The sequence below is a fragment of the Hemitrygon akajei genome, chromosome 20, assembly GCF_048418815.1.
Source record: "Hemitrygon akajei chromosome 20, sHemAka1.3, whole genome shotgun sequence".
NCBI lineage: Eukaryota > Metazoa > Chordata > Chondrichthyes > Myliobatiformes > Dasyatidae > Hemitrygon > Hemitrygon akajei.
Genome location: NC_133143.1, coordinates 53,647,646 through 53,664,957, shown reverse-complemented (window position 1 = coordinate 53,664,957; position 17,312 = coordinate 53,647,646). Strand labels below are relative to the sequence as shown.

Below are 17,312 nucleotides of genomic sequence, written 5' to 3'. Positions count from 1 at the left end.
CAACCACTCCACTACCGGGCCATTATAGTTGCACATGGAAAAAAGTGTTTGTTATAGGTGTTGCTTCTTGCCATTTATTTCTCAAACAATTATGTTATTGGTAAAATTGGCCAGGTTTTACCTTTAGGGATTTTGTTCTTGCTGTCTCATGTAGCATATTCTGATTTTGGAGGATGTGGAACTGAATTTTAAATCTTGGATATACCATTTTATAAATATCAAAGTGTTTCATACAGCACTATGAAAACAATGAACATGAGGAAAAAATTTAATTAAATAGCCAACAGAATACGCACCAAAATCATAACTCCAAAATAATGGATTCAAATCTAATTAATACCATGGAAAAATATACATACATTATATATAGAAAGAAAGAAAACATTCTATATTTGGTATATTAAAATTACACTGTTATATTAAATAGAGCATATGTGGCACTTTAAATTAATGGAAATTTAATTCTGATTAAACGTTTCACTGCTTAATGAAATTTAAAGCATATTACAGAACCAATTTGGCTATTAAAGAGAACAGGTTTTCACTCATTTACACATAACATTCATAACTTCTTTTTACACAAAATACTTCATCTAACAATTTAGCAACAGTAATGCTGAGAGTCATGTCAAAATAATTTCAAAGAACATGATTACCTGGGGTCATTTTTTCTTTAAGATTCAATAGAAGAGTATTGTGACCATGAGTGTTTCAAACTCTTAGTACATCATGGCCAGATGTTGCAGAAATTCAAGAATTTGGTTATATTTCCCTGGCCAAATCACTGCTCTCATTAAGGTGTTTTACACATTCGAATAATAGTTGAATCACTCAGCAGATATTTTGGGTAAAATGTAAATGTATCTACCCAAATTATGTCAACTTCTACTTTCAAGAGTTTATTACATGCACGCAAAGAAATGCATTGGTTTATGAAAGAATCATTGATATATCCCTTTTTCGCAAAGCTTTGCTCTTCAATAATCTGCTGAAATTTTGGATTTTTTTTTACAACCAATCATTGCTATATCATTGAACACTCAGTTCAAAATTATTCTGCACCAACAGTGCACTTTTTTCTTTACCTCAGCTCCAAAGGACTGCCATTGGGGTCCTCAAAGAAAGTTTCATTTCAAAGACAATTACTTGATGTGGCTTCAACAGGCCTTGCAACTGCTCAACTAATATTGAGAACTTCAAACAAATATCGATTATGTGTAGTAAATAACAGCCTATCAGGCTTGTTTACTGCTGAGCAGATTTAAAGCCAGGCTCCCACAGCTCCTAAAATAAATAGAGGAAAGAAACACCATTTAAACATTGAAGTAGTGTTTGTAGAGTTACAGACAACTCTGAGCTGGTGCCACACTTCCAAAGAAGCCACCACACATGACCCTGCAACATTACTTGCTATGCATGTTTGTAAGAAATAGCCATTCCTTGACATGTAAACCTTTGCTCTAACAAGCTGCAAAGAAAGAAATGTAAAATTAATTTGAATCATTTGATTCCCACTTTACGATATACAATGCACAGTTCACATATTGGGTGTGAGTACCAAACTTGTGTACTTAGTTGTTAAATTTCACACCCACTTTTAAAATATTTTTCAAGTATTGACCTTGTACCTTTTTAAACATTACTAGATTAGGAAATTCAAGTCAAGTCTGTTTTTAGTATTAATTTCTCTACTTTTTAGCATTTTACTTGCATCACCACCACACACGCACCATTATCCTCAAATACTGTTATCAAACACTTTTTGGTATTAAAAAAATAATCTTGATATGTTTTCAACCTTTTCACTAAGTTGTGTACTTTGTGGCTATGGTGCCTTGAACTCCACCTTGAGCAGCAACATTATGGCAGTAAAGCACACAGGCCACTAGAGAATCTAATTGCAAACAAACATTCGAAGAAAAGTAATACTTAATTAAATTAAAAAAATATATACACCCTGTTGTACATTTACATCTACAGTATACAAAGATACACCGTAGATGGAAAACAGGACAGCAGGAAAGCCAAGAAGAGGTGAGAGATGCTTTGGTTGTAGATGTGTTGTTAATACCAATGGGAAGAAGGATGTCAGCCAAGCCAAAGCTGGAAGACTTGATGGATGTTTTCTTTTGAAGTTGTTTTCCTCCACGTATTAGCAGAAATGGAACAGCACTATGCACAAGGAGATCCTTCTCTTGTCTCAAACTGTCTGATGGTGCACAGTTTAGAAGTTGTCTTTGGCAATAGACACTTCTAGGAAAAATAAAATGGAAGAGGGAGAAGAAATGGAGGGCCTAACGTTGTACCAGAGTGACTGCTACAGTACATAAATCTGGTTCACTCATCTTCATCCAATTCCACAACCTCGGACATCTCCTCAGTGACAGCTGTGTAATTCATTGCTGAGTCCTCCCCTTCAGCTGCTGTTGTATCCAGTGTTCTCTTCTTTTTCTGTAACAACAACACCATTTTAATGTTTTACAATCTTTTAAACAGTCCAACAAGATACTTAATTCTTTTAACTTCTGTGATTTCTTGGTGTCTCGTCTAATCCATTCCGTTCTATGATACAGGGTTGAGAAGTGGGCTTGGTAACCTGTTGGACAGAAATACTGAGGGTCAGAATAATCAAGATGGAGAAGACAATGGGCTTTTCTTGCTATCTGTCGAATGCACAGGGAACACAAGTTGCTTTGAGCTATGCTCCTTTTACTGAAGAGTGCATTGTATTTTTTTTCATCAGTCAGGACATTCCGTGATCCATTTGTCCAATCAGCTTAAGAGGTTTACACACAATTCTTTCCTGGGTGGTGGTGGTGGGGGGGGGGGGGGGTGGGTAGAGAGATGATTGTTGTGCAGTTTGAACCTGTCTTGCAATTGGATTGGGGTCAAAGCTCAGACACCAAAGGAGACTGGGGATATGAGAATCAGAACTGCACTTGGAGATTCAAGAGTTAGCTCACATCTGAGAGTGTGTCAAAAGTCGGTATTCTTTTGACTTTTAGTAACGGTTGGCAGTCCAACTTAAGGGTGCATTACTGCCACCAACTGGACTGGAGTGTGATGTAGAGTTGGGAAATAAAATCCCTACTAGTTCTTTATCAAATGAAAACTAACTTACCCCAAAAAGCCAAGATAATATTGTGATTTAAAATTACTTCCATAACTTAATAAAGTTTTAAAATGAAAAATGTCAACCCCCAAAGATAGTAGTAAAACCTGCATTTGCTTTCATTCAACCTTATATGCTTCACATTGTAAAATAATGTGTTCAACTGGTTCATAATGATGACAAAATTTACACACTCGAGTGATGTTTTTCAACAAGATAAAAGGAATAGTTAAATATAGTGTGCCCAATTTGAAGTCAAGTAAATATAATTCCTTCCCTTCCTGTTTTACCCTCTTCTCCCATCAATCCAACAGTTTCATGTAATCTGTAAAGGTATCTTCCCTTATGCCCATTATCCCACGTCTTGCCATAAGACCCTTATTCTTAGCCCCACCAACCCCTTAGTTTCTGATTTGCTAATCTATTTACAAAGATGAATTATTTTTTTTTACAGATTTTTGGCCAAACAATCAACCTGCTTGCTTATTCCCCTTAATACCTCTATGTGCAGGGACCCACAAGAACAGACAAGCAAACCAATTCTTTGAACATGAAATAAAGTTTGAAGAGCTTCCAGCAGCAAATCTGACCTACTGCTAGAATGGCCTGTTTTAAGACTAGTCAAAACCGAAAAGGAATCTGAACAAATTACAATTTTGCAAGGACAAATTTCTTCCACCCACTGTAAGCCAAAAATGATGGCAATCAATTCTGCTCTATATCCTGACAAATGGTTAGTAAGACATTTCTTTATTGTTACCTGTAACTGAGGCACAAACACAGCCACACCAACACTCCCAGTTAAAAATATCAAACACAAGGAAATCTGCAGATGCTGGAAATTCAAACAACACACACAAAATGCTGGTGGAACGCAGCAGGCCAGGCTGCATTTTGTGTGGTCAGTTAAAAATATCCTTTGATTCATCAGTAAAAGTGGTAAACATATCACAATCATTTTCCTTAACATATTGGTGAACCAACAAACTCTCAGGCATATCAGAATCCTTGGACTTCATTAAATCATCAACCTAAAATCAGCTAAATTCATTAGAAAAAAATCAAGGTGAAGTTACCGAAAAAGCTACAGTCTTCCAACACACTCTTAACAGGGTGATCATTTCTCGGCTCCTTCAAATTAATCCAGTACATTAACATCAACTTCAACTTCTTCAACTGTAAGGATAATTGTCCCATTTCAACCAGTAAAACCTAAACAGATGACCTTACTGCACCACAATACAATCTTAAAGCCTGTGCTTGTATCACATCCAAACCTTTTCATTTTTAAGAGGATATCCATGTACAGATCCAACTAAGCAAATCTAAATGGTCAGAGAGTTTACGTGTAGCACCGCAAGAATATCCGCACAGATACCCAAAGATATTTAATGCTCCTTTGCATTTATCACTGATAATGGTGCTTCCATGTCAGCTTATACTAGGTTCAAATGTGATCAGAATGGTCGGGACTGACAAGGGTATTCACTGAGCTGATGAATTGGACTCATGATCAGATTTAAATTTAAATTCAAGACACAGCACAGTAACAGACCCCTCCAGCCCAATGACGCCGGATTGCCCAATTACACCCATGTGACCTACTAACATGAATGTTTTTGGACTGTGAGAGGAAACCAGAGCACCCGGAGGGAACTATGCAGTCATGGGGAGAATGTACAAACTCCTTACACACAGTGGTGGGAATCGAACCCAGTTCGCTGGTGCTGTAAAGTGATGCACTAGCACAACTTACAATACCATGCCGCTCAAGATGAAAGGAGCATGGAGATGAGGTTGAGAGGACAATCTTGCAGATGGAAAAGCGTCACAACAGCTGGGCTAATGGTTTGAGAAGAGATTCAGGGGATTAGAGGGTGCTAGTGAGGGTTGGTCCCATGTCAGGCAGTGAAGTATCGTTCTCTACCAGGCAATCAAGCTCACTGGGTTGAATATTAGCTCTGAAGTTGTGTTGGAGCAAATGTTAAACTTGCATGCAGGTAACACACAGGCTTGTGACTAGGGGTAACAAGGATGGTCAATATCAGGTTGGAACTCAATTGGGTTGATGTAAGGTCATTGGACTCTCAAACTGGATAGGTTGACGATTTGCTGATTCCACCAGAGTTGCCATTGGTTTGGGGTGAAGGGCGAATGTGTTCAGCTTATGTTTGATTTTGGCAATACACTTGGGATTGAATTTCAAGAGATATTCTTGGATGGAGTGTGGGGGAAGGATAGGTGCTGGTCTCGTATTGTGTGTGGGCTGTTGTTGCAATGTGCCTTTGAGAGTGGGGTTGGGGTCTGAATTTGCAGTGTCAAATACCAAACTTGTACTTAAGTTGGAGATGAGCATCATGTGTGCCATTCAGGTGGTTGATGAGATTTACCCTCGAGAGGGGACAGTCAAAAGTCAGAATGATGACCAGATGATGAAGATTAACTCTATGTCAAGCTCATAATCTTGTTGGCCATGACTGTTGATCAATATTGAGAACAATAATCATATTCTAAGGGTCCATCTGTTAATAGGTATGGAAGAGGGAATGTTTTGGGTCAGGAATTAGTATCTGCATTCAAGATAGTGATCTTGGAAACTGGGTCAGGAGTTAAGGAACTTGTGATTGCTTTTGATGGTGACCAGGTAATTGGCCTGGGGCTGAGAAGGGTCATTTGGGGTGAGCGAGGCCTTGGGATATGAGTTGAGCATCAGGCTTTGTAAATGATGATAGATCAGGGGCATGGGAGCTGGGCATGCAGGCTGGTTGAGGGTTGAACCTGTTTAAGGAAGGGCCAATAATTGATTCTCAAATGGAGAAGTGAGAATCAGTTCTCCATAATGGCTTTTCAGTTATGATATCAGAGATGCGAGACTTCCACCTGAGGTCACTGCTAGTTAGTTTAGTGGAGGTACTCTGAAACTCCTTTCCAGAGAATGGCGAATCTCTGAAATTATCTACTCTGGAGTGTTGCAGAGGTGATTTCATTTTAAGTATTTAAGGTGGATGCAGAAAAATACTTGAAAGGTTATGGAATTGAGGGCTATGGGGGCCTGGGAAAGGAGAAGGAATAAACCAACCAGGTGAAATATTCCTGTTCCTAAAGTTCTTTTCTTTGAAGGTGAGGTCAACAGTTCCCTAATTTCAAGATCCATAGAGTAGTTGGGTAGGGTGAGCCTCTGCCTATTGGTTAGCTTGAGACCACTGTTGTAATGGCAATATTGAAGTAGCATGCTGTTGGTGGCATAGAGGGAGAACCACTTTGAAGAGTAAGGAAACATACAAGCTTATCGTAAAATGTTTCTGCCATGCCTCACCAACGATGTAATTAAATGCAGAGTAAAGGTTGTTCAAGCAAAATCAGTAAGTATTAACACAGTGTAAAATTGAAAAGCAAAGCATTATGGTCAATGAAATCATAAATAACTAAAGACTGTGCCAAAGCATAATTGCTTAGAGCTTAAAGACTCTGAACATTAGACATAAATCACAACTACAATAATCAAGAATAGAATAAGTACAGTAAATCTATCTGAAACTCGCTAACAAAATGGTAGGGCACAAGGTGTTTTAGGCACAGACACCAAGGAGAGGGTGAAACATCCAAACAATAGTTTCAATTAAACTAAAGATGCTTGTAATAGATTGTGAAGCAACATGAAGTCCTGGCCAGGAGTGAGCTTAAGAGTAACACGTACAAAATGCTGGAGGAACGGAGGAGTTGATTATTTCATGATGAAGGGCCTCCGCCCGAAAGATCAACTCTTCATTCATTTCCATAGACACTGGCTGACTTGCTGAGTTCCTCCAGCACTTTGTAAGTGTTAACTCTGGATTTCCAGCATCTTTAGAATCTCTTGTGTTTGTGAGCAAACACAGGTGAGGAAAAGCTCATCAAAGAAACACAACACACCCATTACCATGTAGAATTAAAGGGGAGAACATGCATAAAAGATTAATCTGAAACAGGAAATGCGTCCACAAGATCAGCATTCTGGATTCAGGGAAAAGAATGTGATTATCATCTTTGCTAATAAGTAATACTAAAAATTAAATATAATTTGATTAATCTGTTACTTTTATAACCAATAAACAAATAACTAAAGTGGTTTGTTTTAGTCTTGCCTTGGATTAAATTAAAAATCTTTAAAGTAAGAAAACCTAGACTCAATATTCGCTCTTTTTTTTACAGCTGCGTGAACTAACCATCAGTCTGAGCAGGAAAGTTTTACATGGCCTGAAAACTGTGTGGCACACTTTTTTTTTGTGACATGACATGCATACTATTGATATTGACTAGATAGTGCAGCATTCAGTGGGCCAACTGTTTAACAATGATCTACCAACTTAAATTCTCTGTTTATTATTCCAATTTGGAACAGTGTTGCAACTTGAAACACTGACTATATAAATACATTGAAGCTCTGAAATGCTTCAAAACTAAAGGTGGTGGGTGAGTCCTGACGAAGGGTCTCGGCCCGAAACGTCGACAGCGCTTCTCCCTATAGATGCTGCCTGGCCTGCTGTGTTCCACCAGCATTTTGTGTGGTGGTGGTGGTTTATTTATTACTTAGAAAATCTCTGGATTATATTAGCATAATTAATTACAAGGTATTTCACAATTATATTAACATGGATTTCAAAACTATATGAGCACAATTTCAAAATTATATTAACATTATATAAAAGAAAGTTCCAGCTGCTCAGCAGAAAGGCTATGTGTGCGAGAACACTTCAGTTGCTGTGCACACACATAGCATAGAGGGAACAGTGCCCACACTTAAACTTTACACAATAACCCATTCCGTTTTGATGTTATAAACACACTAAGTTTATTCTCCACTACAACCTCTGCCAATTAAGGCATATACAACCAATAGGTTAACATATTGATATCTTAGCGTTTCATACCAGTGCTTTGAATGTGTGCTCCAAATCCCATTCAGTTAGAAAGTGGGAATTACTTCTGGTTTATATTGGTTGAAGGACTAATATTTACCAACACGTGCAAAAAGGTTTTATTTCAGATTGTGCCATGCAATATTTAACACTTCCCTGCACAAGAGTCACAGAGGTGGCATAAATAAAATACATCATAAACCGTGAGCTTGGTTTGAGTGGAAAATCAATGTAGAGAAAGAAACAGCAACTAGTTGGGTGTTTGGGGGGAGGGGGGGGGTAAGGAAGTGACAACGTTACAGGTCCAAACCTTGTATCAGAACTTGATAGGCTGTGTCTTTGCTTCGGTATTTCTCGAGGTTCACAAAAGTTTGAAGTATTTAGAATTTCTTTTTGTACTAGAAACAGAATGCTGGGAATACTCGGGAGTGTTTTTATACTATATTAAACAAAACTTCTTAATTTAAAATGCAGAAAATAATACTGATGTGAAGTTATGTTCCAGATAATTTATCAGTGGGAAAGAAGTCTGTGAGTGGATGTTGAGACCCTCTCACTGATAAGGAAGGGTAAGGAGCATTTGGCCAGTTGTACTGGGACTGCTTCATCAGGGCCTATTCTGGTTTCAGTTGTGAGTACAGAATAAAAATCAAGCATCTATGAAATGTGTAGGGAAAAAAATGTACCTCTTGGCGATAAACATAACAAGATGCTATTGCTACCATGGCCGATTCTCCCAGGAAACCAGCAAGGAGTGAACCAACCCCTAAAGAAGCTCCGTGGACTCTGAGGAGAAACAGAAATACTTTTAAGTAAATAATGTTAGCAAAAAGGTGTTGAAACAGCTATGTCATTGCTGATTAAAGTGTAAAGTGTTTTATTACAGCTCGCTCGTTATATGCCGTTGTCGTGTGAAGTGGGTGATCATGGTCTTTCCATGACCATAATTGTTCTTGGCTAATTTTTCTATAGAAGTGGTTTGCCATTGCTGCCTTCTGGGCAGTGTCTTTGCAAGATGGGTGACCAGTTATTATCAATACGCTTCAGAGATAGTCTGCCCGGTGTAGATGGTCGCATAACCGAGATTTGTGATGTGCACCAGCTGCTCCCATGGCCCAAGCCTTCTCATGTCCCTTAACTTTTGTGAGGGAGGGGTGGTGGGCTCAGCAGGTGCTACACCTTGCCCAAGGGCGACCTGCAGGGTAGGAGCGACTTATCTCCACCTGCCACCCTTTTATTACAGCGTGTAGCTCAATTGGTGTAATGTTGTTTGTTACTGAAGGCTATAATTTTCAAAATTACGATTTTTTTCTTCTAAACTGTATGTTTAAAGAACTTAGGTAATTTTAAAATAATGTAGGCCTGCTACCTCTTGAACCTGGCCAGTGATTAGTTCGCAGAAAAGGATAACCTTTCCAAAAGCAGAAGTAATCTGACATTCCCTCACCTCGTGTATTTCTAGCATTTTTAGTTTCATTTCCATATTTGTAACAGCTAAGATTTTTATACCTTTGGACACATCATTATCACTTGAGTCAGTGACTTTCAGAATTTTGCTTTTGTATTATTTCATGGGTAAATGCATTAAACATCTCCCTGGCATTTTAAGAGAAGGTAAACTGCTTTGTTCCAAATGGATCTGAAAGGCATGAGAGAGGAGGTTGTAGAAAAGTTCAAGGCAGGTCTCACTTTGTTAATATAGGGGGGGATAAAGGTCGTCAAGAAAACCAGAGGGGCAAAGAAGCAAAATAAGAATAGAGAAGAAAATAACGAAGAGCTTTAGATTCCTTATGAAGTATATTAAAAAGAAGTTGCCATGAAGTACAGTGTGACTCAGAGTAAAAGAATCTGGAAATAACATCAAGAGCAAAAGCATGGCTGGGTTACAAACTAAATGTAGCAAGGGTTAACACAGATAAAACGAACCAGGGTATTTGCCAGGATACTGGATAAGAAGAATATATCAGCTCTAAATGTGCATCTCATCCTGCACCTACCAATAATGTAGGTTACTGGGGGATGGTAGCGGGCGATTTATTTGGCATTGTTAAAGTGCTGCATGATTTTAACATAATTGCATTCCTCGCTTCAGCAAAATGCAATTTCAACCCTCCTTCGGTATAGAGACAGAGACAGAATACTGAAAGATAGGTAAAACTTCATCCCTGCTAGAAGTAAAAGGATAGAAACATTCCTGTTATTTATGGTCCATTCAGTTTAATGCTGATTAAGGGATTTCTTTTTTAAAGAACATGGAATAGGATAGCACAGTACGGGCCAGTTTGGCCATGATGCTGTGCCAAACTTTTAACCTACTCTAAGATCAATTTAACCCTTCCCTCTGAGGGAGCCCTCAATTTTTCTATCACCCATGTGCCTATCGAAGAGTTTCTTAAATGCCCCTAATTTATATGCCTTTATCACCACCCACTGCTCTGCGTAAAAAAAAAACTTTCCTCTATTAAATCATATTCAAAAGGATTTTAATTCTCTTTTCTGTTCTTTCAGTTGGGGACATCAAATGATGTGCAACAGTAAAACAATTTAAGTAAATCCAGTAGGCATCCTCTCAATGGAGAAATGAACTTAAAAATTTAAGAATGATGCATAATATCAGGTTTGAAACTCATAGACTAAGTTGCCTTAGAGCAAAAAAAAATACAAGCAGCAAGCGATTTAAACAATTATGGTGAATTACTGTACTTTGGACTGAGAGTCCAGTTTCACAATCACATATTCATTACTTCGGCTGAAAGGCACAATTTAGGTTTTAAGCAGATGACCCAAAATTTAGAAGAATAGTAAATTGTAAAGCGGATGGAAAGTGAAGAATACACAGCAGTAGGAATTCAGACCACAAAATTGTGAGGTAGAATAACGAGACAACAAAGACTAAATAGTATACATTTTAAAGGGGATGCAAAAATATTTCTGAAAAAGTCTTATAAACACACATGACAAAACAGGAGCAGAAGACAGGCTTGAAGCTTGTCACACCTGCCCTGCCATTAATACAGGGGTTCCCAACCGGGGGTGCGAGATGGAATTTCAGGGGGTGCGACTAAGAGTGGCTTGTGTGCTTGAGTGACAAGTCACGAGTCATCACTCAGCCAGCTGCCAGTGCACCTTGAGAAGTGGTAGTAATGCTTGTCCCAAGCACACTCCAGTCTCCCACTGCCCGAGTTGAGAGAGGTAAACTCACTCCAGTCTCCTGCTGCCCGAGTCAGAGTTGAGGATTCTCATCAGTGTTACCTGGGAAGTTACACCTCAGAGTTGAGGAGTCTCATCAATTTACTGTTTACAATTTTTTCTGAATAAATTAGAATCTAATTGCTCAATTTATATTTGCATTTTATGCATTGAGTTAAAAGCTTATTTTTTTTGCTTCAATTTGTTCACCTGTATGTGGTTCAATAATTAGAAATTAGACTTCTTCATCTTCAAATGTGATATTACTTTTGTAGGAGGTGCGAACATTAATCATTTCCTAGGGGTGTGGGGCATAGAAAAGGTTGGGAACCACTGCATTAATGTAATCAAGGCTAATCTATGTTGGACTTGTGTCTTCTTCTGTGCCAGTTCCCCATGAATCTCAGTTCATCAGTCTTTGAAATATGTATCTATCCCCATCTAATGAGCTGCCCTCCACCCTCGGTGACAATTTCATAGGTTCACTGCCTTGAGGGAAGAAATGTCTACACACATCAGCTTCAACTAATCAGCCCTTATTTTGTAGCTACGCATCTTGCACTTGTAGCATTCATAGTCAACATTATAGTACAAAGGCAACAACAGAATACCAAGAAAGAGAGGTGATGGTTTTGCAACCAAAGTCACCATGAGAGGTTCACCTAAAAAGCTGCAGAGGGCAGAGCTTTAGCAGCTGCTTGGAAAGGTCTGCAGTTGTGTCAAGGGTAGAGAGAAAGGTAGAAGAAAGCAAAGGTATAAATTTTGAAATATGAAAGAAAATCCATGCATTAGATAGAGCTCTTATAGATAGCGGGGTCAAGAGATATGGGGAGAGGGCAGGAACGGGGTACTGATTGTGTATGATCAGCCATGATCACAGTGAATGGCAGTGCTGGCTAGAAGGGCCGAATAGCCTACTCCTGCACCTATATTCATGTTTGTGAAGGTCGAAGTATAATAATGGCGTTTAAGAGGCTGTTAGACAAATGACCATACAGGGAAGGAAGTACAAAGTACGTAAATGTCACCATATACTTCCCTGAAATTCATTTTCTTGTAGGTACTTACAGGTGGAAAAAGAAATACAATAGAACTTATGAAAAACTATACATAAACAGACAAAGACTGACACACCACCAATGTGAAAAAGACAAACTGCAAATAAGAAATCATACTGAGAACATGAGTTGTAATGAATCCTTTGGAGGCTGTAGGTTGTAGAATCATTTCAGAATTGTGGTTATCCACACTAGTTCAGTAGCCTGATTGTTGTAAGGTATTAACTGTTCCTAAACCTAGAGGTGTAGGACATAAACTTCTGCCTGATGGTAGTAGCAAGATGAGACCAGGGCCAGGATGTTGGGTGTCTCTCATGATGGATGCTGCTTTCTTGGGGCAGTGCTTATTGAAAGGGGGGAGGGGGAGGTCTTAGCCTGTGATGGTTGGGTCAATTGAATTCTGATTAATGCTGATGTTATTCAACATTAGATTGAAGCTACATAATCTTTGTGACTCAAGACCAGCATGTGTACACAAATATTTCCAATATCTCTAATAAAATACTGCAATATAACCATAAATGCCTTTTAGACCTAATTAAATATTGCCTTCAAAGACACTTCTGGGAAGTTGTCAAAAATGTATTGTTTGCTTAAAGTACTAAAAGATGTACAAGTTGGTGACAAGGTACCTTTGCTTCTTGATCAAAGATCTGTAAATCAAAACCAGTGAGTAATAGGTTATCCCAATCTAAATCTAAACTCTATCAAGTTCTAATTTGCTTTCCTTTGTCAATAAAGAAAAGCTACTAAACAAATTTAAGTTAATTTACAACAAAACATATCAATATCAGTCATTAAAAAAAGTTGCTGAGAACTGGTAACGCTTGTAGTAAGAAAAATTAATGTGAACCTTAAGCCCATCCTTCCCAACATAACATGCAGATGAGTTTTACCCTTTATTAAGTTACAAGTTGTGAATAACTGAGATGGGTTTGCCTGATGATTAATTTCAAGAATTGCACATTCTGATAATTATTTGCTTGCTTCACAATGTAACAAACAAACATACAGATTAAGAGCAGTCACAGGCTATTAGGGCACTCAGTCCAGCTCTGCCTTTCAATAAGATCACATCTCAACTCTACATTCAAAGGGCGGAGCTTAGGATGATAGTGCCAAACGGCGACTCCTTTGCTTGCTTCTTCAGAAACAGCTCTATTTCTATCTTTAACATCTCTATTTTTTCCTCTTCAGGGTTCTTTTGAAGACCCTGACCTGGAGTTACACGCTGACTTCGGTTCTTTGCAGGAATGGGACCTACTCTCAGGGCCTCACGACCGGCCGTTTCTTGATAAGTCAAGGACGCGACCTAGAAGACTAGCGCACCTTCAGGGTGCCAGATTATTGTGGATCTGGAGGCAGGCAGATTTGAGGTTGGTGCTGCCGTAGAAAACTGGTGTGTCGTGGCAGACAGAAGATCGTAAGCAGCGAGCTGGCTGTGTGCCCAGAGACCCGAGATCTTTGGGCACAGAGCTCGGAAAAAGCAATGCAACGGACTTCTGACACCATAAATCGGCCATTTGTTTAGTTACGTCTCCCCTCTCGCTGTGAAATGGGGAAACCTCTTTTTCCCTTATTAGGGAGAGAGAGTGCCTCTGCTATGTTGAATTATTGAGTGAACGAGTAGTCTTTGGGGTACTGCAAGTCTGTGTCTTTGAGTGCTCAGTGGAGGGAGCAGATGCTTTTTTGCTGGTGGGGAAGAGGAGGTTGTCACTTTGCTGCTGCTTATGCATGCGGGAGAGCTGGGGGGGCTTTGGGATTCTAACATTTAACTGTCATTCATTCTTTGGGGCGCTCCTCTGTTTTTGTGGATGTTTGCAAAGAAAAGGAATTTCAGAATGTATATTGTATACATTTCTCTGACATTAACTTGAACCTATTAACATTCCCTTCAACCCACGGTAATCTTTCACCCTTGTTAAAGTGTACAAACTTATACAGTGTGTAATTGCTCTGAGAGTTTTATAAATGACTTGGATGGAAAGTGTAAGGATGGGTTAGTAAGTTTGCAGATGACTCAAAGTTTGGTGGTGATGTGGATAGTGCAGGTTATCATAGGACATTGATAGGATGGCATGGCTAGGCCGAGAAGTGGCAGATGGAGTTCAATCCAGAAAAGTCTTAAGTGGTAAACTTTGCAGGATCAAACTTGAAGACAAAATAGAAGATTAATGGCAGCATTATCGGCAATGTGGAGGAACAGGGGGATCTCAGAGTCTAAGTCCACAGATCCCTCAAATTTGCCACAAAGGTCAGTAGGGTTGTTAAGAGGACATATGGTGTGCTGGCCTTCATTAGTTGGGGGACTGAATTCAAGAGCCGTGAAGCTGTGTTGCAGCTCTATAAAATTCAGGTAATACCCCACTTGGATTATTGTGTTCACTTCTGGATGCTTCATATAGGAAATATGTGAAAGGTTTAGAGAGGGTGCACAGATCTATCATGGTTAGGGAACATGTCTTATGAGGAAAAGTTGAGCAAGCCAGTGCTTTGTTCTTTGGAAAGGATGAGAGATGAGTTCATAAAGGTGCTTAAGATTGAGGTGCACAGACACAGTGGACAGCCTGCACCTGCTACCGAGAGTAGCAATAGCTAATGCCAGAAACATGTTTTAAAGATGAATGGAGGAAGTATGTTCGTTTTCTTTACATAAAGAGTGTTAGGTGTCTGGAATGCACCACCAAGGATGATAGTAGAGGCTGATACAAATCGGACATTCAGGATGCTCTACAATGAAGGGTTAATGAAGTCGCATGGTAGTGTAATGCTGAGCACAACACTTTACAGCACAGGCGACCTGAGTTCAATTCCCACCACTGTCTGTAAGGAGTTTGTACATTCTCCCCGTGTCGGCATGGGTGTCCTCCAGGCACTCTGGTTTCCTCTCACAGTCTACAAATATGAACAGGTTGGTAGGTTAAGTGGTTATTGTACATTGTGCCGTGATCAGACTAAGGTTAAATCAGGGGTAGCTAGAGAGCATGGCACAAAGGGCCAGAAGGCCTTATTCTGTGCTGTATCCCAATCAATCAATAAACAAACAAATAAGTAATGGCTGTATAAGAGTGGATCATGTACTAGAACACCCATACTCACATAATTTCTCACTATTTGGATACTTTTAAAAAATTCCTACCAAAATGGACAATTTCATATTTTACCATAAAACATAGAAACACAGAAAACCTGCAGCACGATACAGGCCCTACGGCCCACAATGCAGTGACGAACATGTACTTACTTTAGAAATTACCTAGGGTTACCAACAGCCCTCTATTTTTCTAAGCTCAATGTACCTACCCCTTAAAAGACCCTATCGTATCTGCCTCCACCACCGTCGCCGGCAGCCCATTACACGCACTCACCACTCTCTGCATAAAAAATTTACCCAACATCTCTTCTGTACCTACCTCCAGCCCCTTAAAACTGTGCCCTTTCGTGTTGGCCATTTCAGCACTGGGGAAAAGCCTCTGACTATCCACACAATCAATGCCTCTCATCATCTTATACACCTCTATCAGGCCCCCCCCACCATCCTCCATCGCTCCAAGGAGAAAAGGTTGAGTTCACTCAACCTATTCTCATAAGGCATGCTCCCCAATCCAGGCAACATCCTTGCAAATCTCCTCTGCACCCTTTCTATAGTTTCCACATAGGAGCAGAATTAGCCCATTTGGCCCATCAGGTCTGCTTTGCCATTCAATCAAAGGGATATGGATAGGTTGAATGAGTGGGCAATGATGTGACAAATGGAGTAGCCTAAGAACAAGAGATTTATTTATTGTCCTTCTCAACCTCATTCACCCATCTTCTCCCCATAACCTTTGATGCCCTTACTAATCAAAATCCTATTGACCTCCACCTTGAATATACCCAATGACTTGGCCTCCGCAGCCCTCTGTGGCAATGAATTCCACAGGGCCTTTAAAAAGAACCCTACATTTGATGAATTGTCAGTCAAACTTCTAAATTGGGATATTCACATTGGTTTATCTCAGCAGAAGTATTAAGAATCACTTCATGCCATGGTAGCGTAGCGGTTAGCATGATACTATTACAACGTAGAGCATCAGAATTTGGAGTTCAAGCCTCGCCCCTCCCCATCGGATGTGTGGGTTTTCTCTGGGTGCTCTGGTAACATACTGGCTAGTGAGTTAATTGGTCATCGTAAATTGTCCCTTGATTAAGTTAGCGTTAAATCGGGGTTGTCAGGAGTTGCTGGGCAGTGGGGTTTGAAGGGCCAGAAGGGAGAGAGGAGCTTGTCCAGGTGGATTAGAGGAGGATATTGGCGGGGATGACAGCAGAGCAGAGGTGGCTGAAGTTTCTGGGACTAGTTCACAAGGCTCAGGATAGATATATCCCAGAGGAAGTTGTTCTCAAATGACAGGGTTAGGCAACCATGGCTGACAAAGGAAGTTAAGGATTGCATAAAAGCCAAGGAAAGGGCATACAATGAAGCAAAAGTGAGTGGGAAGTTGGATGATTTGGGAAGCTTTTAAAATCCAAGAAAAGGCAACTAATAAAGCCATAAAGAAGGAAAAAGATAAAATATAAGGGCAAACTAGCCAATAATATAAAGCATGACACTGAAAGATTTTTCGGTTATAAAGAGTAAAAACGAGGCGAGAGTTTATATTGGACCACTGGAAAATGATGCTGATGAGGTAGTAATGGGGAACAAAGAAATGGCAGATGAACTGTGGAACACACTAGCAGTGTGCCAGAGATCTGTGAGTGTCAGGGAGCAGGAGTGCCATTGCTAAACAAAGGAGAAAGAGTGAGGCAAATTGAAAAGTCTTAAGGTGGACCAGATGGACTACGTCCCAGAGTCCAGAGAGGGGAGGTTGCTGAAGAGACAATAGATGCCTTGGTCATGATCTTTCAAGAATCACTTGATTCTGGCATGGTCCTGGTGGACTGGAAGATTGCAAATGTCACTCCACTCTTCAGGAAGGAAGGAAGGGAAGAGAAAGGGAATTATAGACTAGTTAGCTTAGTGGTTGGTTAAGTGTTGGAGTCTATTGTTAAAGATGAGGTTCCAGGGTACTTGAA

At 39.7% G+C, this 17,312-nt stretch overlaps 1 protein-coding gene across 1 annotated transcript in view; it reads right to left on the bottom strand.

Annotated features, from left to right (window-relative positions):
- Positions 1–254: 254 nt before the first annotated feature.
- The window catches only part of ankhb (ANKH inorganic pyrophosphate transport regulator b), a 130,826-nt gene continuing 113,768 nt past the window's right edge, over positions 255–17,312 (bottom strand). Inside the window, exons 11-12 of the mRNA XM_073024329.1 lie at positions 8,697–8,796; positions 255–2,451 (exon numbers count right to left, since the gene is read on the bottom strand). Coding sequence (XP_072880430.1) covers positions 2,338–2,451; positions 8,697–8,796 — 214 coding nt within the window. The 3' untranslated portion in view covers positions 255–2,337. The remainder of the gene's footprint in view (positions 2,452–8,696; positions 8,797–17,312) is intronic.